Raw genomic sequence first — 23,812 nt, forward strand, 5'->3', positions numbered from 1 at the left:
TGGGTTGAACGTCAAGTTTTGTTTACTAGTGGATAACTTATGTCCGTCAGCAGTGAGGGAGGGGCAGAGCTTGGCATGCGTCTGACGACATTGATCGTGCTGGGGAGTGGGTGGGAAATGCCCATTTCCAGCAACTCTGGTTTGTGACCGTCTAAGGGATCTGTCTACATACTGAATTCAGTGATTTGTAGTTGATTTCTGGATGTAAATCTGTGTCAGTGTGTCTCGCTCACAGCTTTCAGAAAATGTAAACACTCTGCCAATAAAACACAGGTGGTAATTCGAGCTTTCAAAATTCAGCTCATTTGCTTCTTATTTGAAAAAACTAAGGGCACCCTCTTCCATTTGTTAATTAGAATGTTTACATTTTCTGGCTGTCAATCTAACAGATGAGATAATCCGAGGCTGTTTCAAAATTCAACTTTAAAAAAAATGAACTTCATTACAATGAGGAAAAATGCTCTCTTTCTAATCTTAATGAACTTCCTAACTATAGAACACAAAACAAAAGCTGCAACAAAGGTTTAAATAGTAGTGTCTTTTCTTTGTTCATGTGAAATTTGTCTTTTAGCTTTCCTTCAAATAATTTTGAAAAGCTTGAGCAGAAACTGCTCGAAGCTCAATAAGAATATTCCATCAGTCCAGATGACTGAATACAGATGCACCCTGAGAAATTAGTCATTAAAAGGCAGAACATAATGCAATCATGTTATGAAATTTGTATTTTTATTTTTGTTAAATTTTGTTTAAAATCTTTTTTTGGATAATAGAAATTTCAGTTACTGAGGAAAAAAGTTCAGAAAAAAATTAAGTGGCCAGATTGTGCTAGTGATATACTCTCATAAAATATCAGCCATTATATGTGACACAGGCAGTGACGGGAAGTGTGACACTGAAAATATACAGGTGTAACAGGTACTGTAAGTAATTCAATGAGTTTGCAATGAAATGCATACCCCACATACCATATTTAATATAATAGATCAATATAATTGTAAAACTATACATCATTCACTAGAAAGGCTGTAACAAAAAATGTAACTTTTAATTGAGTAAATTATATTAACATTACATAACAGAACAGGATCAGCTAATGTGATTCTTTAAAATAAACCACTGATAAATGAATCTACAATTCCATCCACAAGAAATGCATGACTGAATATGAATAATGCAAATCCTTGCTGTGTTGCATGCTAAGCTCAGTAACATTCAACCCGTGTACATCATTTGCATTAAAAGCCAGATTATTGGAGTGTATATAAGACAACAGTTAGTTCAGTGTTTATGCTACAGATACGTAGGTGCAAAAAGTACAAATATTACTATTTCTTTTCCCATCAAATGCATATCCCACACAGAACTCTTGCACTGTATTGCTATCGGTTATTATTACTATCCAATTCACATGGCAATCAAAGCCCTTTCTGGTCTTTTCTTCCATTATGTGATTCAAAGTGACTCTCCTGAGGCAGAACGTCTCCAAGTACCAGTTCTTCTATCCTGTTGCATGGCACAGAGAAGGGAAAAAAAGGTTGGGGAGATTAATTTACAGGTATTTGTTACATCACTTCCAATCCTGAATTGTTCTTCCCTTCCCCCAGAAAACTTCCTCTTAGTCCCCTTTACCTTGATAGTGGAGGACCAAAAGGCCACAGTCAATTTCTTCTAGTGTCAATTTTACTTGACAGAGGCAGAATGAGTGTTTTTGTAAATTTTGCAAATTAGATCTTTAGGGTATGCAGCTCCATCAACAGTCACAGTAACAGGTTTGCAACTGCACAAAAGAGAGTTTGTTCAGCAAACCCCCAGACTATTAAATACATGTACTCCAAATATCTCATCAGTAAAAACCAGAATCAAAATAGAAGTTTTCCATTTACCCAATAGTACTTTTTAAACTTACAATTTTGGAGAGATCAGACATTGTCCTTCACCACCAGATCATACCATGTTTCCTTTTGCTTTGTACTTTCATGGAAACCAAGGTGCTCTGTTTAATTTAAAGCTTTTTTGCAGACTTATTTGATTTCCATCATAGTCGTGTGAGAAGGTGCCAAGCAGCGTCCCGTTAGTTCCCTATGAGAATAAAGGAACTGAAGGAAAAATCAATCCAGGTCTCTCTAGTGCACCTGATAGTGGCCAGTTTCACTGCGCCAATGGTGGAGGCAGGGAGTAACTTGTCTTCAGCCAGAAGTATGACAGCTGGATGCCCAAAAAAAGGGCAAGGAGAGAAAATACCTTAAAGTGCAAAGTCGTTACTAACGCACAGTTCCTCTTTTTAATCACCAATGCAAACCTGTTTTTACAAGGATTAATTATCTAACTGTTCTCTATTGGTACTTATGGACGATTACTGTGTTGTAACTCCTATGTAATAGCAAGCAATGGAACATTACCAGATGACAAGGCTGCTAGTGAGCTCTCCACAGCAGTTAATAGCTGCTTGCTGAATGGAAAACATTGGCTACAAAATTACTCTGAGCTGGTCCCCCTCCACCACCGCTTTGATTGTGATCATTTCATTACATAAAAATTAAGTGTACCTTTGGCTCATGTACATTACCGCCTGTTCCCCAGTTATTTGTATTTTGCACCTGTTTTAGAAAGCACCACTTCAGGCAATGGGCTACCGACTTGTACAATAATGCTACTTCAGGCTCAGTTGTCAATTTGTGTTTGCTGCAAGTTGATTGTCATGCCAGATGGGGGTCGGACGAGAAACTGAAATGGTCTGAAGCAAAAAAAGTTCTACTGAGCAACGTGACAACATGAAGATGAATTGATTCTATTTCTACTTTCCCCCATCATGAGACAAATTTCGAGAGAAAGCAGGCTAGAGATCTATGTTGGTGTACTAATGCATAATGGCAGAGTAAGTAAGAGGATGCAGGCTTGCTCGGGCACTCTGCTCAGCTCCCAGTCTGAGCCACATTAGGTAGAAGGGAAAAATGAATGGGAGCTACTGGCTGTTTCCTGGTGACTAGCCAAGGCGAGGACAGAGGATATGTACACGGGGAAAAATGTGTTTTTCTTTCTAAATTATTAAGGCGAAGACTCACGCTTTTTTAAACATATTTGTTTAATCCTTCCTTGTGACATCACTATACTGACAAAGAGCACACCTCCACAAGTTTGAAACAAGCCCCTAGGAGCTGGGTGAAGACGTCATTTTCCATTTTTTTGTGGCGAACTAGGCCTCTGCTCATTGCCTCCAAACAGTACAGATGAGACTCCAGAGCTGTGTGTGTGGGTGTGGGTTGCACCACTTCACCAGTCAGTTTTAATTTGTTAATGATTGATTTTCATTTATCGCTTTCATAAAATACACACAACAAACAGCAATTTGTTTGTAATATTGGGGACTGGGGGGCAAGTCACAAGAAAACCAGGTGAGAACTGAGCACAAATAGCAAGGATAATGAAATTTGAAAAGGAGTGGGGGGGAAAGAGCAGACAAGGCAGGCTGATAGCTTGCTCGATAGTTTGGTCAGCAACGAGTGGAAACAACAAGGAAAATCAAACGGGAGCAAACACAGACTTTAAAAAAGACCAGGTAGGAATAGAAAAATCTAGGCCACTCGGAAGCTCGTAGTCCCTCGTTTACTATGAGGATCGGGTGTTTTCTATGATGCTGATCTATCTATAATTAAACACACTAGGCCACTACTATATCACTCTTGAGCCCACCATTTGGGTCGAAGGAAAGGCAGCTTACGATGACCCACCCACTCAAGACTGAATTTTCAGGGTGGGTATTGGAGAGAAACTCGTCTCCTCTCACACTATGGCACCTGGGAACAAGAATGTATTGCAAGCATGAGGTTGTCAAAATAAGAATTCAATTTTAATACAAAAATTGCATGCTATGGCAACTGTGTCCATTTCTACACGCTTTGTATCATCAATTTACAAAAACTTTCAGCAGCTGGCTAAGATCTTTCAGAACAAAGAACAGCAAATATTGCATCCTTAATTAAAATGCAACCATCTCTTGATCACAACATGTCGAACTATGATATAGCTCTCAATGTATAACCGGTTGTCCTTTCAGCTCTTGAAATAATTACATGGCTGGACTGAAAATTAGATGTGACTGGATGTAAAGCAGTCAAGTGAGAGAAAAGCTTTCACTATCATTTATTACTAGGCATCAGTAGGCATTCTTCACAGAGTGACTTCAGTGGGCAATCATTTTCAGGAAACAGTATAAATGCGTAGCAGGTACCATCAATGGGCAAGAACAATAATCTTGTTATAACAACAGACAATGCTGGAAATACTCAGCAGGCCAGGCAGCATCCGTGGAGAGAGAAACAGAGTTAACGTTTCAGGTCTGGGACCCTTCATCAGAACTGGAAAAAGCTGGAGATGTAACATATTAAGCAGGTGCAGAGACGGTGAGGGGGGGGGGGTTAGGAGGGGAGGAAGGAATTGAAAGAACGTACTGTGCTTATGTAAGAGGCAGGAAAGATAAAATGTTGTAAATGGGAATCGAAAAATAATACAGCATGAAAAATGGGGGCAGGGGTTATTGTCTGAAATTGTTGAACTCGATGTTGAGCCCGGGAGGCTGTAAAGTGCCTAATCGAAAGACGAGGTGCTGTTCCTCAAGCTTATGTTGAGCTTCATTGGAACAATGTAATAGGCCGAGGACAGAGAGATCAGAGTGGGAGTGAAACGGAGAATTAAAGTGACAGGCGACCGGAAGCTCAGGGTCACCCTTACGGACTGAACTGAGGTGTTCCGCAAAGCGGTTGCCCAATCTGCGTTTGGTCTCCCCAATGTAGAGGAGATCGCATCGTGAGCAGCGAACGCAGTACATTAAATTGCAAGAAGTACAAGTAAATCGCTGTTTCTTATAAAATTCTGACAGGACTGGACAGACTAGATGCAGGAAGGATGTTCCCGATGGTCAGGGAGTCCAGAACAAGGGGTCACAGTCGAAGGATAATGGGTAAGCCATTTAGGACAGAAATGAGGAGGAATGTCTTCACCCAGAGAGTGGTGAACCTGTGGAATTCTCTACCACAGAAGGCAGTAGAGGCCAATTCATTAAATATATTCAAGAAGGAGTTAGATATATTTCTTAAGGCTAAAGGGATCAAGGGATATGGGGAGAAAGCAGGGACAGGGTACTGAATTTGGATGATCAGCCATGATCGCATTGAATGGCGGAGCAGGCTCGAGGGGCCGAATGGCCTACTCCTGCTCCTATCTTCTATGTTTCACCTGGAAGGGGTGTTTGGGGCCCTGGACAGTGGGGAGGAGGTAAAAGGGCATGTGTTGCATCTCCTGTGCTTGCACAGGAAGGTGCCAGGCGAAGGAGAAGGGCTGTTAGGGGTGATTGAGGAGTGGACCAGGGTGTCGTAGAGGGAGCGGTCCCTTCGGAATGCTGAAAGGGGAGGTGAGGGGAAGATGTGTTTGGTGGTGGGGATCACGTTAGAGGTGGCGGAAATGGCGGAGGATGATCCGTTGAATGTGGAGGCTGGTGGGGTGAAAGATAAGGACAAGGGGAACCCTATCGTGGTTCTGGGAGGGAGGGGAAGGGGTGAGAGCAGTCGTGCGGGAAATGGAACGGACACAGTCAAGAGCCGTGTCAACCACCGTAGAGAGGAATCCTTGGTTGAGGAAAAAGGAAGACATGTCGGAAGCACTGGTATGGAAGGTGGCATCATCAGAACAGACGCGGCGGAGACGGAGAAACTGGGTGAATGGAATAGAGTCCTTACAGGAAGCGGGGTGGGAGGAAGTGTAGTCCAGGTAGCTGTGGGAGTCAGTGGGCTTGTAGTGGATGTTTGTCGAAAGCCGATCGCCAGAAATGGAGACGGAGAAGTCAAGGAAGGGAAGGGAAGAGTCGGAGATGGACCATGTGAAGGTGAGGGAAGGGTGGAAATTGGAGGCAAAGTGAATGAACTTATCTAGTTCAGGGCGAGAGCAGGAAACAGTGCCAATACAGTCATCGATGTACCAGAAAAAGAGGTGAGGGAGGGGACCACATGTCCCATGAACAGGCAGGCATAGCTAGGGCCCATGCAGGTTCCCATAGCAACACCTTTAATTTGGAGGAAGTGAGTGGAGTCAGAGGAGAAGTTGTTCAGTGTGAGAACAAGTTCAGCCAGGCGGAGGAGGGTGGTGGTGGATGGGGACTGGTTGGGCCTCTGTTCAAGGAAGAAACGGAGCGCCCTCAGGCTGTCCTGGTGGGGGGTGGAGGTGTAGAGGGATTGGACGTCCATAGTGAAAAGGAGAGGGTTGGGGTCAGGAAACTGGAAACTGTTAAAGAGACGGAGGGCGTCGGAAGAGTCGTGAATGTAGGTGGGAAGAGACTGGACAAGGGGAGAAAAAATAGTCGAGATAGGAAGAGATAAGTTCTGTGGGGCAAGAACAGGCTAAAACGATGGGTCTACCAGGGCAGTCCGGTTTGTGGATCTTGGGAAGAAGGTAGAAGCGGGCTGTGTGGTGTTGGGGGACTATGAGGTTGGCGGCCATGGAGGGAAGATCTCCAGAGGAGAGGAGGTCAGTGACGGTCTTGGATACAATGGCCTGATGTTTGCTAGTGGGGTCATGGTCAAGGCGGAGGTAGGAGGAGGTATCGGAGAGTTGGCGTTCGGCTTCCGCACGGTAGAGGTCGGTTTGCCAAACAACAACAGCACCACCCTTATCAGCAGGTTTAATAATGTTAGGGTTGGATCGGAGAGAATGGAGTGCTGCAAGTTCAGAGGGAGGTAAGTTGGAGTGAGAGAGGGGAGCAGAGAAATTGAGACGGCCGATGTCACATCGGCAGTTAGCAATGAAAAGATCTAGAGAGGGTAAGAGGCCAGAGGGAGGGGTCCAGGTAGAACGAGAATTCTGAAAGCGGGAGAAAGGGTCAGCTGTGCGGGGGAAAGACTCCTGGCCAAAGAAGTGGGCACGGAGACTAAGGCGATGGAAAAAGAGCTCAGCATCGTGCCGAGTTCGAAATTCATTGATAAGGGGTGAAGCTCAGGCATTTGCTGAGGACTGATCGTTCGGGGTCAGAGAGGGGAAGGTCAGAGGGGATAGTGAAAACATGGCAGGGGGTGAGATTGGAAGAAGGGATGGGATCAGAGGAAAGTGACGGGGAAGAAGGTTCCGGAGGGGCATTGGTGTCCAAGAGTTGATGAAGCTTGCGAGTTTTGCTATTGTAATAATCTTCTGCTGTTTACTGACATCACTCACCGCATTATCTATTGATACTTGTGGAAAATTAAGAGAAAAGATTTCCTATTATTCTTTTCTCCACAGTAAACAGAGCCCTATTGTATAGCTGAATAAACATACACTTGAGAAATGTTATCAGAGAGTCTAAAAACAGTTGTCCCCTCGATGCCAAAGTGACGTTGAGTGTTCAACAATTTACCCAGCCTTTGGGCATCCTACTATGCCAGTAACTTCTGGGTCAATAGATTGCTGCTTTAGCTGTTAGTTGTAGAATACAGTACTGGAAGTGCTGCACTTTTTGCAGATTTTCATTTCTTAAAGCACCCTATTCTTTCAGCTCAATATTTGAATTAACTTAATTCTAAACAGGAAAATTTGGAAGAATTAGGGATTTAACAGGCAGACTTTTCCAGCTTTAAAGCACCATTATCAACATGAACAGTGAAATTAAACCTTATGGGGAATATTTTTTGCTACAGTAGATACAGAAAAGTTTTGCAGTTGCATTTTAGATCTGAATCTATCTGGAGCACTGTTAAGCAATTAAGAAAAGATAATTTTGCACAAGAGAACCAAGGTCCTGTAAGGCTTTCATTGGCAGGTGAACTTTCTCCCACTTACAGTATACACTCCACAACTGCAATGATGGCTACATCATCCATGATGGAAGCAGAGATTCCAGGCAACCTGCTGCATCAGCTACCACACAGCAGAACTAACATCAGAAAAAATCAGATTAAATGAGGTGTTTTGCTACATTTAATAGCTTTGTGGCTCAGAAAGCTATCTCACTGAACTAATGAACCTGCTGTTCTGTTTAGTTTGCACAACAAAACCAACAGGCAGAGTGGGGCTAGAATTTCTGGGAAACAGAGGGGTGAAACACCCCATCATTCCATTCAGTAACTTTATTTCCAGTGAGACACTTGCAACTTCATCACGTTCTTTTTGTAATTTGTACATTTAAATAATATGACTTTCATAAAAATATATAATGTCAGAACAAGCCTGAAAATTTAGCCCAGTACAACAGTTCTTGAGAAATCTGACGCTGGTCTGTAGTTATTTATGGACAGTATTAACAATTTTTATTCTTTGGGCTATTTGTGACTCATACTGATAAAATACCGAGAGGAAGAAATGATTGCAGTCATCTTTAAAAAGACTGGTATGCCTTGTTGACAGTTAAGGTGCTTACTGCTCATTCTACCACCCAAAGTAAATAACTTTAAAAACTAGTTTAATCTGTAGTATGCCTCCTGCGACCTTTACCAGGGCTGCTATTTAAAATGTGGACAGGCTGGGGACATTGCAGCTGCTTAGTGCAACACACTTGCAGCCTGACTCTATTTCCCAGGCAAAACTGATTCACCATCACATTTGTCACTATTGATTTGGAAGCAATCAGGATTGGTTGAGTTAGTCAGATGGCAAACTAATCATCAAAAATGATGGCCCGGACATTGTGGTCAGCGGCGAAGCAAAGGCTTTCGCTGTTGGCCCCAAAGAAAGCTGCCCACGTGGCGAGAAGTTTTCCTTTTTCAACGTGCAAGTGATTTCAGCGCTCTATAGTGGGGAATCCCTAGTGCGATCTGCTGTGACGTCAACAAGTTGTTTAAGCATCCAATCACGTTGCAGATTTCTCACAGACAGGGAAGCAGTAAAGGAGAGCCTGCTTTTATCCTGACTTTTTAAAAATGTTACAGAGAGCAAAACAAAGATTGGGGCTCTCACATGGGGATAAGGTAGAAACTGAAATATCATGAACAAACTAAGTTTCTTAAAAATTGTAATTTTTATCATAATGGAGAAATTTGGCACTCCACAAAATTAAAATTAGTTTTAAGGCCATAACGTTTGTTTAGCAGTCAATACACTGTTAAAACCCCAGTTACACCTAATCTAACAAGACATTTAATGGGGTATTTAACAGCAATATTACCACGGAAAAGCCCAAATTTTCATCAGTTTCATGGTTTCACTGATTGCCCGGGTGGGCAAGCAGCCAATGCCAGAACAGTGAATGACTGACCTCAACTTAAGGATTTCCGCGTTTAGATGCGCATGCGTTACATCGAGATTGCGGTCAGTTTTAAAGGGGTAATAACGGCGAACGCTGTTAGTTTGCCGTTATTACCCACTGCAAATTCTGGCCCTATTATTTTTTAGTCACCTCGGCAAGACTAAATGCACATTCTAATTTTATCTGGCTCCTTTCAAGATCACCTCATTTTGCTCAAGATTAACTTCTACAAAGAACAACGAATTCTTCAGATAAAAGTGAAAAGATACTGTGATTTACGACCAGCTTTACAAATACGTTTATGCATTTAGGGTTATTCCATCAGGCTTAAGTCAAACTTTGTCAGAACAGTGCATAGATTAGTGGCAATGTAAACACGAATATCACTCACAACTTTCTTAAATAAATTACATAAAGTGCTTAATGGAAATTTATAAAGCGACTGTGGATCACAATTATGAATATTTATCTGCGATGCATTCAGTGTATTTTAAACCTCTTGGGAAGTAAGTGAACAGATATCTTGAGCAAATACCTACTGTTTAGTTAATCCTGGAGAGGCAGTTCTGTTTTGCAATGGTAACCATCGTTATAAACAGATAAATGCTCTGGAATACATAATCCATATTATTATTTGCAATCTTGGCACGTTAAGGAAGGGCAGCTAAAGCACCCTGGCCACAGAAACGTTTTAACAGATAACTATCCTCTACTTCAGCAACCAAGTGCTTTGCTTGCAAAACCAGGTCTGTAATTAGGATCTATATCCTGCAGCCCATTTCTTTTTTGTAGTTGTTGTTGAAAAAAATATTGATTTCATAAAGTGTGTGTCTGGGTTTTTTTTTATTGCTTTTAGTCAAAGTAACCATCGAAAACATCCAGCTCGGCATCGGTGTCGTAGGCAACCGACGCCGGGTCCGACAAGACCCCGAGGTCGACGAGAGCCTGGTCGAAGTCGTCCGGGAGGAAGACGATTCCCACATTGAGGAGGATGTACTCCATTAGGAAGGCATAGTAGAGGATCAGCACGTTCACAAAAAACAATCCCACGTAAAACATATAGGGCAGCTCATCGAGGAGAGACTCCACCGAATCGAGGTCAGCATAAACGGAGGCGGTCATAAGCTTCAAGGTGGCAGCGGGTGGCAGCTCAAAACTGCGGCAGTCGCGAACTTGGCTGGCACGTCCGGCAGCCGCGCTGACATTTGCTTGTTTTTGTATTTCTTGTATTCTAGGAGGGGTGGGTGGTGATGGTGGGGGAGTGAGTTAGGCCTTCACTTTCCGACGCCGTTCGCCCCACCGCTCTCCTCTCCACCTAACCCGATCGCGGCGCTGGGCCCCGCATCTCTCCGTTCCGCCCCTCCCCCCGTGCGCGCCTCTTTTTGGCTTCTCATTGGCTTCCCCTCCGCCCCTCGCCCCCGGGCCCTCCCTCTCCGCCAGCCAAGGCTTTGAGCTCCAAACAATCGCAGTGTAAACTCCCCCCTCAACACCCCTGGCGCAGTGCCGCTGGCGTCCCCCCCCACCCCGGGCCTTTGCTGAATGGCTGATCCTGACGTCAATCACATGACGACATAGCTATTGTCCTGCCCCGCCCCCCCCTTTGGCGAGCAAGACAGCTTGTCTTGCGCCGAGATGTTTTGCCACCGCTTTGCAGGACCGTCGCGTGCGCAAGACGTCATCATCACCACAGCTGTGGAACTTAAACATGCCTTTTAAAAACCTCACTCGCATGGGAACAATTTTTGTTTTGTCGATAGCGTTCTGCCCGTAAACGTCAAGTGACGGTAAAACCCAGACTTGCTTTTTTTTAAAAAAAGCAAAGCAAGACGATCGCAAAGGACTCTGGGAGTTGTAGTTTCCCTTCCGTCGCTCTTCCGCTGCTTTGCGTTCGCGTGACCGAGAAAACGTACTCAAACTCCCAGAGCGCCTCGCCCGCAGAGCGTTGATGCGTCTGTTGCCGAGTCCGCCAGTATGTTAGTGATAGGTTTGAATGTCACTGGCATATTTTAATGTATCCCAATAGTATGTGCGAAAGAAGTGTTTAGAAGTGATGTTCAGCCGTTCGAGAAGCTGGGTCGGTGGGAGCTCTGCGAAGTCCCCTCGAAACATTCATTCGTTGGAGCATCTGAAGTGAGTGTGTGAAAATTGTGGCCAGAGAAACCCTGAAGCTCAGTTATTGACAGCGTAGAGTAGCATATCCGGGATGGACCAGGCCTTCGGGCTAGGCCTTTTACGACAGGGACCTGCTAATTGTGTTTTAATATTTCAATAACGTTTCTACTTGCAGTCCAAGTGGCGCATCTACATCAGTTTTTAATTCCATATTTAGCGTAAAGCATTCTTTCCCCGTCGCTTATGAAGCAGCCATAAGTGCACTAAGGCAACATGTTTTATTTAATTGATTTGCTGCATAAAAGTTTTTGGAAACGCGATTACGGACCTGTTCTGGAAGATGGGGAGGATAAAAAATTGAGGTGTATAAAATTATGAGGGGCCCAGATAGAGTGGATAGGAAGGAACTGTTTCCTTTGGCAGAGGGGTCAACAACCAGGGGGCATAGATTTAAAGTAAATGGTAGGAGGTTTAGAGGGGATTTGAGGGGACATTTTTTCACCCAGAGGGTGGTGGGGGTCTGGAACTCACTGCCTGAAAGGGTGGTAGATGCAGAAACTCTCACCACACTCAAAAATAACTTGGATGTGCACTTGAGGTGCCGTGGCCTACAAGACTACAGGCCAAGAGCTAGCAGGTGGGATTAGGCTGGATAGCTCTTTGTCTACTGGTGCGGACACGATGGGCTGAATGGCCTCCTTCCGTGCTGTAAATTTCGAGGATTCTATGATCCTAATAAGGACCGAAGTGTTTTTGTAATGGAACACTTTGATTATTAGTGCATTGATGAATGTGGTCTTGTCTTTTGCCATAGATTGATGAGTAAAAACCAGCTTGAGCCCTATATTCTCTTAATATACTTAACGATAGGTTTTATGCAGCACATGATCTCCAAAGTTGATTTTATTTTGCTTTTTTTTGCTAAATAAGCTTTCCAAGCCTCCTGATCTGCACATTTAGGGAGTTGGTCACACCCCAGGTAAAGGCTGCACAGGCAGGAAGGGAATGGGTGACCACCAGGCAGAGTAGTAGACGCAGGCAGGTAGTGCAGGGGTCCCCTGTGGCCATCCTCCTCTCAAACAGATATACCACTTTGGATTTGTTGAGGGAGATGCCTTATCGGGGGAAGGCAGCAGTAGCCAACTTCCTGGCACCATGGGTGGTTCTGCTGCACAGGACGGGAGGAAAAAGACTGGGAGAACTATAGTGATAGGGGATTCTATTGTTTCTGCGGCCGCAAACGAGACTCCAGGATGGTATGTTGTCTCCCTGGTGCAAGGGTTAAGGATGTCTCGGGGCGGCTGCAGGGCATTCTGGAGGGGGAGGGTGAACAACCAGTTGTTGTGGTGCATATAGGTACCAACGATATTGGTAAAATATAGGATAAGGTCCTAAAAGCTGAATATAGGGAGTTAGGAGGTAAATTAAAAAATTGGACCTCAAAGGTAGTAATCTCAGGATTGATACCAGTGCCACGTGCTAGTCAGAGTAGAAATAGAAGGATATTTCAGCTGAATACGTGGCTAGAGGAATGGTGCAAGGGGGAGGGATTCAAATTCCTGGGACATTTGAACCGGTTCTGGGGGAGGTGGGACCAGTACAAACTGGACGGTTTGCACCTGGGCGGGACCGATGTCCTAGGGTGAGTGTTTGCTAGTGCTGTTGGGGAGGGTTTAAACTAAAATGGCAGGGATTGGGAACCTGTGCAGGGAGACAGAGGAAAGGGAAGCAAGGATAGAAACAAGACAGGCAGGAGAAAAGCAAAAGTGGAAGTCAGAGAAATCAAGGGTGTAAATCAAACAGGGCTACAGTAAATAATAATTCTAAGAGTGTTAAAAAAACAACCCTGAAGGCTTTGTGTCTTAATGCGAGGAGCATTTGTAATAAGGTGGATGAATTAGCTGCGCAAATAGATGTAAACGGATATGATGTAATTGGAATTACGGAGACATGGCTCCAGGGTGACCAAGGCTGGGAATTCAACATCCGGGGGTATTCAATATTCAGGAAGGACAGGAAAAAAGGAATAGGAGGTGGGGTAGCATTGCTGGTTAAAGAGGCAATTAACACAATAGTAAGGAAGGATATTAGCTCTGATGATGTGGAATCTGTATGGGTAGAGCTGAGAAATACCAAGGGGCAGAAAACGTTAGTGGGAGTTGTATACAGACCCCCAAACAGTAATGCTGAGATTGGGGATGCCATTAAACGGGAAATTAGAGATGCGTGCAATAAGGGCACAGCAGTTATCATGGGTGACTTTAATCTACATATAGATTGGGCTAACCAAATTAGTAACAATACTGTGGAGGAGGAATTCCTAGAGAGTATACGGGATGGTTTCCTGGACCAATATGTCGAGGAACCAACTAGAGATCAGGCCATCGTAGACTGGGTATTATGTAATGAGAAAGGAATAATTAACAATGTTGTGCGAGGCCCCTTGGGGAGGAGCGATCATAATATGATAGAATTCTTCATTAAGATGGAGAGTGAAATAATTGACTCAGAGACTAGGGTCCTGAATTGAAATAAAGGAAACTATGATGGAATGAGGCACGAGTTGGCTAGGATGGATTGGGGAACGTTACTTAAAGGGTTGACGGCGGATAGACAATGGCAAACATTCAAAGATCGCATGGATGAACTACAGAATTTGTTCATCCCTGTTTGGCATAAAAATAAAACAAAAATGGTGACTCAACTGTGGCTAACAAGGGAAATTAGGGATAGCATAAGATCCAAGGAGAGGACATATAAATTGGCCAGAAATGGCAGCAAAACTGAGGATTGGGAGCAGTTTAGGATTCAGCAAAGGAGGACAAAGGGATTAATTAAGAGGGGGGAAAAAAGAATATGTGAGTAAGCTTGCAGGGAACATAAAAACTGACTGTAAAAGCTTCTATAGATATGTGAAGAGAAAAAGATTGGTAAAGTCAAGCGTAGGTCCCTTGCAGTCAGAATCAGGGGAATTTATAATGGGAACAAAGACATGGCAGACCAATTAAATACATACTTTGGTTCTGCCTTCACAAAGGAGGACACAAATAAACTCCCAGAGATGTCGGGGAACATAGGGCCTAATGAGAGGGAGGAACTGAATGAAATCAGTATTTGTAGGGAAATGGTGTTAGGGAAATTGACGGGATTGAAGGCTGATAAATCTCCAGGGCCTGATGATCTACATCCTAGGGTACTTAAGGAAGTGGCCCTAGAAATAGCAGATGCATTGCTGGTCCTCTTCCAAAATTCTATAGACTGAACAGTTCCCATGGATTGGAGGGTACCTAATGTAACCCCACTAAGCCTGACATTGGTAGTGGGGAAAATGCTAGAGTCCATTATAAAAGATGTAATAGCAGAGCACTTGGAAAGCAGTGACCGGATCGGACAAAGTCAACATGGATTTACAAAAGGTAAATCATGCTTGAATAATCTACTGGAATTTTTTGAGGATGTAACTGGTAGACTAGATAAGGGAGAACCAGTGGATGTGGTGTATTTGGACTTTCAGAAGGCTTTCGATTAAAGTCCCGCATAAGAGACTAGCGTGCAAAGTTAAAGCACATGGGATTGGGGGTAAGGTACTGACTTGGGTAGAAAACTGGTTGGCAGACAGGAAGCAAAGAGTTGGAATAAACGGGTCTTTTTCCGAGTGGAAGGCAGTGACTAGTGGGGTACTGCAGGGATCGGTGCTGGGACCCCAGTTATTCACAATATATATTAATGATCTAGACGAGGGAACTAGATGTAATATCTCCAAGTTTGCAGATGACACAAAGCTGGGTGGGCGTGTGTGCTGTGAGGGGGGGATGCAGAGAAACTCCAGTACGATTATGGCAGATGCAGTATAATGTGGATAAATGCGAGGTTATCCATTTTGGTGGCAAAAACAGGAAGGCAGATTATTATCCGAACGGCAATAGATTGGGGAAAAGGGGAAGTGCAACGAGACCTGGGTGCCCTTGTGCATCAGTCGCTGAAGGTAAGCATGCAGGTGCAGCAGGTGGTTAAGAAGGCAAATGGTATGCTGGCCTTCATTGCGAGAGGATTCGAGTACAGGAGCAACGATGTCTTGCTGCAGTTGTACAGGGCCTTGGTGAGACCACACCCTGAGTATTGTGTGCAGTTTTGGTCGCCTTATCTGAGGAAGGATGTTCTTGCCATGGAGGGAGTGCAGCGAAGATTCACCAGACTGATAACTGGGATGGCAGGAATGACATATGAAGAGAGATTGGGTCGATTAGGCTTATATTCGCTCGAGTTTAGAAGAATGAGCGGGGTTCTCATTGAAACTTATAAAATTCTAACAGGACGAGACAGCCTAGATGTAGGAAGGATGTGCCTGATGGTCGGGGAGTCCAGAACCAGGGGTCACAGTCTAAGGATAAGGGGTAAGCCATTTAAGACAGAGATGAGGAGGAATTTCTTCACCCAGAGAATGGTGAACCTGTGGAATTCTCTACCACAGAAGACAGTTGAGGCCAATTGATTAAATATATTCAAGAAGGAGTTGGATATATTTCTTAAGGCTAAAGGGATCAAGGGATATGGGGAGAAGGCAGGGACAGGGTACTGAATTTGGATGATCAACCATGATCTCATTAAATGGCGGAGCAGGCTCGAGGGGCCGAATAGCCTACTCCTGCTCCTATCTTCTATGTTTCTGTGTAACAAAGTTTTTAAAAGTCTCAGGACACATTCTGCACTATAACCTATTTTCAATGTAGTTTTTAACTGTGTGTGTCTATGTATAATATCAATAATGGTACTGACATTTTAAAACAATTGATATATTTTTTTAAAATTGAAAATATATTACTAGCGATAGAACCTGCATTTATAGTGCGTTTTATGTTCTCTGGACATCTTGAAGCATTTCCCAAAGCATGAGAAGTATTTCTACAGGTAAAACTTATCGGATGAATGCTGAGGAATTAAATCAGGAGTGATTTTTTGCTTATATTGTAAACTTATCACACTAGGGGCTCATCACACTCGGGGCTCTGACTAGTCTTCTGTTGATCTAATGAGGCGCGTGTGTCAGATCTTTACTGATACAAAAGCAAAGAATAGAAGGAATAATATCCATAATAATCTTTGGTTTTAATTTATATCTTCAGGTTTCTGAGAATTTGTAACACCAAATTTCTTCTAATAATGTGAAACCTCTGTATATTTCCTCTTGGACAATGATCTTCGCCAGAGAAGATAGGTGTGCAACCTGCTTTATGGCTTTGCCATTCAAACCTTATTGTTTACAACGTTCATCAGGAACTGGTGTGTGTGTCTATATTATATATAGCAAGTTGTCATTGTTTCCGATATGCTCATCTTACATTTTCCTTGTAGCCCTGACTTTTTCTGTGAAGGAATGTGTGCAAGTCCCCATTTTTGTTTTATGGTAGTTACATATTTTATTCTCCATTTTGCCTTTCGTAGCCCCTAGTCTCTGTAGGGATATGAGATACTGTAACATCATAACTGTTAGTTAATCTGTGATCTATTTTTAGATTTATAGATCCATTTCAATCAAGTCTAATCACAGATGAGTGATTTGGTGACTTTGAATCTACTGATGAGATTCTCAATTTTCAGCAAGAACCAACTGGGGTAGTATCCAACACAAGTCATTGGCTCGTAGAGACTCAAAAACAGGGTTGCCAATGCAGTAAAACATTTTGTTTTGGAAGTAGAAGTGAGAGCAAATTTGGTTGTGCTGTGGGTTAGGCCACTGACCTCTTCACCTTTAGGTGCTGGCTTTAAATCAACCCCAGACTAAGTGGATGAGCATCTCTGTCTTACCAAGAGATTTTTGGTTAAAAAAAAATGTGTGTACTCTGAAACTGATTCTCAATGAATGAACCCACCACACAATTCCCAATAATTTTTTGCTAATAAAAACTTACTGAAAAATTGATTTGCCAGTGAACTAGTAAGTTTAGAACTGTTACAGGGCTATGCATATTTGGTGATTCAGAGCATAAATGCATTTTACTGTCTAGTTTAATTGCTCAACTAATATGAAAAGTGTAATCTAAACAAATTTTGCATTTTCAATATAATATTAACTCTGGAAATGGCCAAACAGTTGTTTATATTCTACATTCCATTGTGAAAGAAAACGGCATTTTCTGATTTATATTGATGGGAGGGAGCAGCTCTGATTTTAAACGCCTGCCATAATGCGAAGTGGGGAAAAAACAAACTGAAAAAATGTTTGGCGAGTGGTTGACTTTTCAGTGCAGTACTGTACTTTGAAAGCAGATGTTCGACAAAGATTTTTTTTTTAGACCTTTATTCAAGTGAAAAGCATGTGGCAGAAGATTACTTCCAGTTTCACTGATAGTGGAAGTGGCACTTCAGCTATTTGCATGTGCAGAGTTCTTAAGAAATAAAATCTAATTTCTACTGTGTTAATTCTGTGTTAAAGCAATAAGCCACACACTCAATCAGCAGAAGACAGCTGTGAAAATATAGTGGAATTAAAAAAACTAGCCCTACTCTCCACTGTTTTCAAATACTATGCATTACCGGAGTCTGCCTGTGTCTCTCTAGTTTGAATAATGGGCTTCAAATTCCTATTTTGTACTAGTCTTGCATTAAAGGTGCTATATAAATGCAAGTAGTTGTAGTTGTCGTCTAGGACTTGGATGGCCATTTCTGATATTTACTGTGATCGAAATATAACCTAAATACAGCAGTGGTTTGCCCACTGCTGCAGTCCAGCAAATTTATTGAAGCAATCTATCGTACGAGTAACAGCGTTAAAAAAAAAACTTATCTTCCTGATGCTGAAAGATACAGGGCCTAAGAGAAGTTTTAACTACTTTTTACCTACCACTTTAGAAAACTTGGTTAGGATGCAAATAACTTTGTAGCCAGCAGTGACTTTTCTTCCTGCCCCCACAACATTAACTGAAGAATTTATCCTTGGAACCCCCCTGTTCCTCCTCTATATGCTGTCTCTTGGTGACATCATCTACAGACATGGGTGTCAGCTTCCAAATATAGGCTGATGACGCCCAGCTCTACCTCTCCTCCACCTATCTGACCCTTCCACTGTCAGACTGCTTGTCTGACATCCTGTCTCAGATGAGCTGCAATTTTCTCCAGTTAAACTTTGGAATAACCTAAGCCAGTGTCTACGGCCCCTGCCATCAACTTCGTACCCTTGCCACTGATTCCATCGCTCTCCCTGGCCATCCAATCCTAAACTGAACTTCTTACTTCATATCTTCATCACTTCTGCCTACTTCTACCTCCTTAACATCGCCTGCCTCCACCCCCAAGCTCAGCCCATCTGCTGGTGAAATCCTAATCCATGCTGCTGTCAACTTGTGCTCCCCTGGCTGGCCCATCCTCTGTAAACTTCAGCTCTTCTAAAACCCTGCTGCCATATGCTATCCCGTATCAACTCCTGCTTTCCCATCACCCTATCCTCGCAGACCTACAATGGCTCTTGGTCAGCCAACACCTCCAATTTAAAATTGTCATCCTTTTGTTTAAAGTCCTTCACACCCTTGCCCCTCCCCATCTCTGTAACCCCTTCCAGGCTTGTAACCCTCCATGAACTCTGCATTGCTACAACTCTGGCATCCACCCGCTCCCCGTTGGTGGCTGTGCCTTCAATCACCTATACCCCACATGCTGTAATTCCCTCCTTCAACCCCTCTGTCTCTCTACCTCCCTCTCTTTTAAGGCCCTACTTAAAGCCTTCCTCTTTGACCCCTCTTAATATCTACTACTTTGGCTTGGTGTCCATTTTTTTGATTACACCTTTGTGAAGTACTTTGGGATTTTATTCCATGTTAAAGAAGTTCTATCAATGCAAGTTGTTGTTTCCGAATGGTTGACCACTCCATCCTTCTCCATTGCCTCTCCTCCATAGCCTGACACGTGGCACTGCTTCATATGGATCCAGTCCTACTTGTCCCAGGGTCAACTTCCATATTAATGTTGCCGACTCTCAGCTCTGCCTTTCTGTTGGTGGCTTTGACTCCAGTTTCTCCATCTCCACCGTATCTGCTCCGACGATGCCACCTTCCGCACCAGTGCTTCCGACATGTCTTCCTTTTTCCGCAACCGAGGATTCCCCTCTACCGTGGTTGACACGGCCCTCGACCGTGTCCGTTCTATCTCCCGCACTTCTGCCCTCACCCCTGCCCCTCCCTCCCCGGAACCACGATAGGGTTCCCCTTGTCCTCACCTTTCACCCCACCAGCCTCCACATTCAGCAGATCATCCTCCGCCATTTCCGCTACCTCCTAAGTGATCCCACCACCAAACGCATCTTCCCCTCCCCTCCCCTTTCAGCATTCCATAGGGACTGCTCCCTCCGAGACACCCTAGTCCACTCCTCTATCACCCCCAACAGCCCTTCCCGTGCAAGCGCAGGAGATGTAACACCTGCCCCTATACCAACCCCCCCTTCCCACTGTCCAGGGCCCCAAACACCCCTTCCAGGTGAAACAGCGATTTACTTGTACTTCTTGCAATCTAGTATACTGTATTCGCTGCTCACGATGCGGTCTCCTCTACATTGGGGAGACCAAACGCAGATTGGGTGACCGTTTTGTGGAACACCTCCGTTCAGTCCGTAAGGGTAAACCCGAGCTTCCAGTCGCCTGTCATTTTAATTCACCGCTCCATTCCCACTCGGACCTCACCGTCCTTGGCCTCTTGCATTGTTCCACGGAAGCTCAACGTAAACTCGAGGAACAGCACCTCATCTTCCGATTAGGCACTTTGCAGCCTTCCGGACCCAATATCGAGTTCAACAATTTCAGATCATAACCTTGGCCCCTATTACATTTTTAGTTATATTTTTTCCCACCCCTTTGTTTTGGGTCTTCCCTTTTTCCCCCCCCCTTTTTTCTCTCTCCCACATGGCAGCTGTTTCTCATCCTGCCAGTACACTTCACACCTAATCTGAGCCGTCTTTGTCTCCTCTGTCCTATTACCATCTCGTCTGGTTTTGAATACCTCTTAATGTCTCTTTACTTCTTTTGTTCTATCGCAGCCCTGCCTTCGATCAATTTTATTTCCTTTCCAGTTTTGAAAAAGGGTTCACCCAAAACGTCGACTTTTAATTTCTCTCCACGGATGTTGCCTGGCCTGCTGAGTTTTTCCAGCATTTTCTGTTGTTATTTTTGACTCCAGGACTGCTACTTTGTTGACTGTTTGTCTGACACCAAGTGTGGATGACACAAAATGTTCTCCAACTTAACATTGTCAAAACCAAAGCCATACTGTTTGTTTGGCTTCTGATTCCATCCCGCTTCCTGCCCATTTAGGCCAAGCCTGATGGTGCGCAACTTCAGTGTCTTGCTTGATTGAGCTTGGCTTCAAATGCTTTATCCTATCTGTCACTAAGATTGCCTAATTCCACCTCTGTTTACCATTGCCCAGTTCTATCCATTCCTCACTGAAACCCCTACTTCTTCACTACTTTATAAAGTGAAATGTGTTATTCTGTAGTAAGTGGAAAACAGTTAGGAATTTAACCATTGCAGCAGTTTGGTAGTCATTTTTAAAGTGCAACAGGTGACCTTGTTTTTAGATATATTGAGGTTTCTGCTACAGTGCTTTCATAACAGTCCTTAAAGGGAATTGTCCCTTGGGGACAGTGTACTTTCATTATAAGGTAGATAGCTCCTCTGTACCCAATGTTTCACAACATTTACAACACCTCTTCCTTGAGAGGAAATATCCTTGTCAAAAAGCAGCTTACTGGACACCCATTGTTTCAGATCTGGCTAGAAAATTTCCCCTTGAATTACAGGTTTGTGACTAGCAGATGTAAAGAGCTGTGGTTTCAAGAAAAAAGCTTTCACTTTTTAATATGTTGTGCAATAATTGCTTCTGAATTTGCATTAAGTTAATTTGTTTAACATGTTTTGCAGTTACACAACCAACGATTTTTAAAACATTGCTGTGGTAGTACAGAATTCCCAGCCGAGCAAATAGAGTTTATTAATTCTTTCAGTAAATTCTGTACTTGCACACAGGCAGCATTGAGCACATTGTTTTACTGGTGGTGATGCCACCTTTGTCAAAAAAATGTTCATGAAATTAGTTTTGCATGCTGTTAATAATTAAAACAGCATTTTTGTAGTAAAACAAAAGTGGTCTACATTCAATTTATTTAAGAAAACAAATGCTGCTACAGGTTGAGCCTCCCAAATCCGGCAACCTTGGGACCGAGGCCGAGCTGGTTTTTGTGTTTTTCCGGACTTCGGAACGTGTTTCTGATGTCCGAAGTCCAGAAATATCGCAACCTGGGCTCGGGCATTTCTGGACTCCGGACATCAGAAACACGTTCCGAGTCTGGAAATTCCTGTCATTTTAATTCACCGCCCCATTCCCACTCGGACCTCACTGTACTCGAACTCTTGCATTGTTCCACGGATCTCAGCGTAAGCTCGAGGAACAGCACCTCTTCTTCCAATTGGGCACTTTACAGCCTTCCGGACTCGATATCGAGTTCAACAATTTCAGATCATAACCTCGGCCCCCATTACATTTTTACTTATATTTTTTATCCACACCTTTGTTTTGGCCCTCCTCCCCCCCCCCCCCCCTTTTTTTTCTCTCCCACATGGCAGCTGTCTCCCATTCTGCCAGCGCATTTCACACCTAATCGAGAGCCGTCTTCTGTCTCCACTAGTCCTATCACCATCTCGTCTGGTTTTGAATACCTCTTAATGTCTCTTCACTTCTCTTTTGTTCTCTCCCAGCCCCCAAACTGGCCTTTTAATCGGTTTCATTTCCTGTGCTTTTTCAGTCTTGACAAAGGGTTTCGACCTGAAACGTTGACTCTATTTCTCTCTCCACGGATGTTGCCTGGCCTGCTGAGTTTTTCCAGCATTTTTTGTTGTTGTTCCGGAAATTCCTGGGCCCGGCTGGCGGCGGAAACAGGGTGTCCGGATTCCTGAACATTTTATGGATTCCGGACGGCCCTGCCACCAATCGTCCAGGGGTCTGGATTCCGGAACATTCCTCATTCCAGCACTCCGGATTTTGGGCGCTCAACCTGTATTTACATATGTAACTCTACATAGTAGCATTGTTAGATAATGTAGCAATTTTCATAATGGAAATGGTTTGCAATCCATGGGTTAGAATGCCTGTGCATCTAATAAGCACTTGTACAGTTACAATCAACACTTCTGGGTATTTGAAGGAGTGAAACTTATTCTGTAACAGCAGCTCCCATCAGTGAGAGTAGACTTCCACTCTGGCCTGCAGCAGGTGCGTGTTGTCTGTTTAGTTTTGTGCCAAAACACACTTTTTCTTCTCCCTTCTCTTCTTGAAGGTTCTTTGGCCGCAGCAATGCCCCAGTCCATCTCTAAAGTAACTTCTTCATGCAGGAGCTATCTGAACTGGCGACTTACTGTTGCTGCTCCAAGATGGGCAGATAGGGGGTGTTTTCATATTGCAGCCAGATATATATACATCATAATAATGCTAGCTGTCCTTTCTTCCCAAACCCAGTGAAGAATAGCACACTTGGGAAAGTAATATGCTGGGTTTTCTGTGGGAGTGATCCAAATTAAGAAGTTCAAGCTACAGTATATTGTTTCTGTTTGAGAAAATAAATGCATCACACAGTGAACTGCTTGGTTTCCACCTAGTGGTGCTGGAGAAATATACATCTGTAGGTGAAAATACCGAAACTTGTATTGACGTACTGTATGGAAATACTCATTATCCAGTAATTGGGATATTTCATTCCTTTTCCACCAGCTTTTAGTTTCTGTGAAGAGTTTACATGTTGAGACATATGTGCTGAAATCCCAATGAGCAACCATGTCATGAACTACAAATTTATTGCTGTCTCAACAAACTGCTGAACATTACAATTTGAAGACTTGGTTGCTCATTTTCTCTCCCACCTCTCCTGTGGAAAATTACCTGGTCTTTACATGGCTGTCTTTTGTTGGTCGAGTGAAGAGTGGGAGCCATGTACATAAACGTGTATATAGGTCAATTGTAGCTTGAAATGGCTGATAGAACTTGTATATTTTCAAAACTTCAATTCTATTGTAAATATGTTCTTCCACAGAGATATAGAGATATCAATGTGATCCCTAGTATATGGATATGATCTGATCTTTTGCAGTTTTGGACTTGATTTTGTGCTATGAATTCATAATTAAATGTTAATGTTTCCATAGGTACATGTACCATCTCTTAACAAAGAACACAACTGTGACGGATAGCAATCGCAACCTGTTGGTGGAGACAATTCGTTCTATTACGGAAATCCTTATCTGGGGAGATCAAAATGACAGCTCTGTTTTTGAGTAAGTCACGATTCACGTTCAGGGTTTTTCATCTGGGTCGAATTCTGCATTAATCCATTTTCTCTATGGGCAAATATATTTTATGTGGTTTTAGTGTGAGAATTTACTAGCAAATTATCACTTAAATAAATAGAAATAGATTTGGAAATCTGTCTACATTTTCTCTGCATTTCAGGCATGATTCCCTGAC

At 43.3% G+C, this 23,812-nt stretch overlaps 2 protein-coding genes across 2 annotated transcripts in view; one reads left to right on the forward strand and one right to left on the reverse strand.

The window, feature by feature from the left end:
• Window positions 1–1,024: 1,024 nt before the first annotated feature.
• Window positions 1,025–10,591, reverse strand: dexi (Dexi homolog (mouse)). The gene is made up of 2 exons (XM_086000642.1): window positions 9,742–10,591; window positions 1,025–1,503 (listed from the first exon to the last, which is right to left on the reverse strand). The coding sequence occupies exon 1, from the start codon at window positions 10,322–10,324 to the stop codon at window positions 10,055–10,057; it is 270 nt and encodes an 89-aa protein (XP_085856768.1). The 5' UTR covers window positions 10,325–10,591; the 3' UTR covers window positions 1,025–1,503; window positions 9,742–10,054.
• Window positions 10,592–10,811: 220 nt separating this feature from the next.
• The window catches only part of clec16a (C-type lectin domain containing 16A), a 316,644-nt gene continuing 303,643 nt past the window's right edge, over window positions 10,812–23,812 (forward strand). The window contains exons 1-2 of the mRNA XM_086000646.1: window positions 10,812–11,332; window positions 23,494–23,622. Coding sequence (XP_085856772.1) covers window positions 11,253–11,332; window positions 23,494–23,622 — 209 coding nt within the window. The 5' untranslated portion in view covers window positions 10,812–11,252. The remainder of the gene's footprint in view (window positions 11,333–23,493; window positions 23,623–23,812) is intronic.

The sequence above is a fragment of the Somniosus microcephalus genome, chromosome 11, assembly GCF_052327205.1.
Source record: "Somniosus microcephalus isolate GS21.2 chromosome 11, FLI_Smic_1.0, whole genome shotgun sequence".
Classification (NCBI taxonomy): Eukaryota; Metazoa; Chordata; class Chondrichthyes; order Squaliformes; family Somniosidae; genus Somniosus; species Somniosus microcephalus.

Excerpts from the sequence above, each read along its gene's own strand:
- dexi (XM_086000642.1), bottom strand. The coding sequence starts at position 10,324 with ATGACCGCCTCCGTTTATGCTGACCTCGATTCGGTGGAGTCTCTCCTC.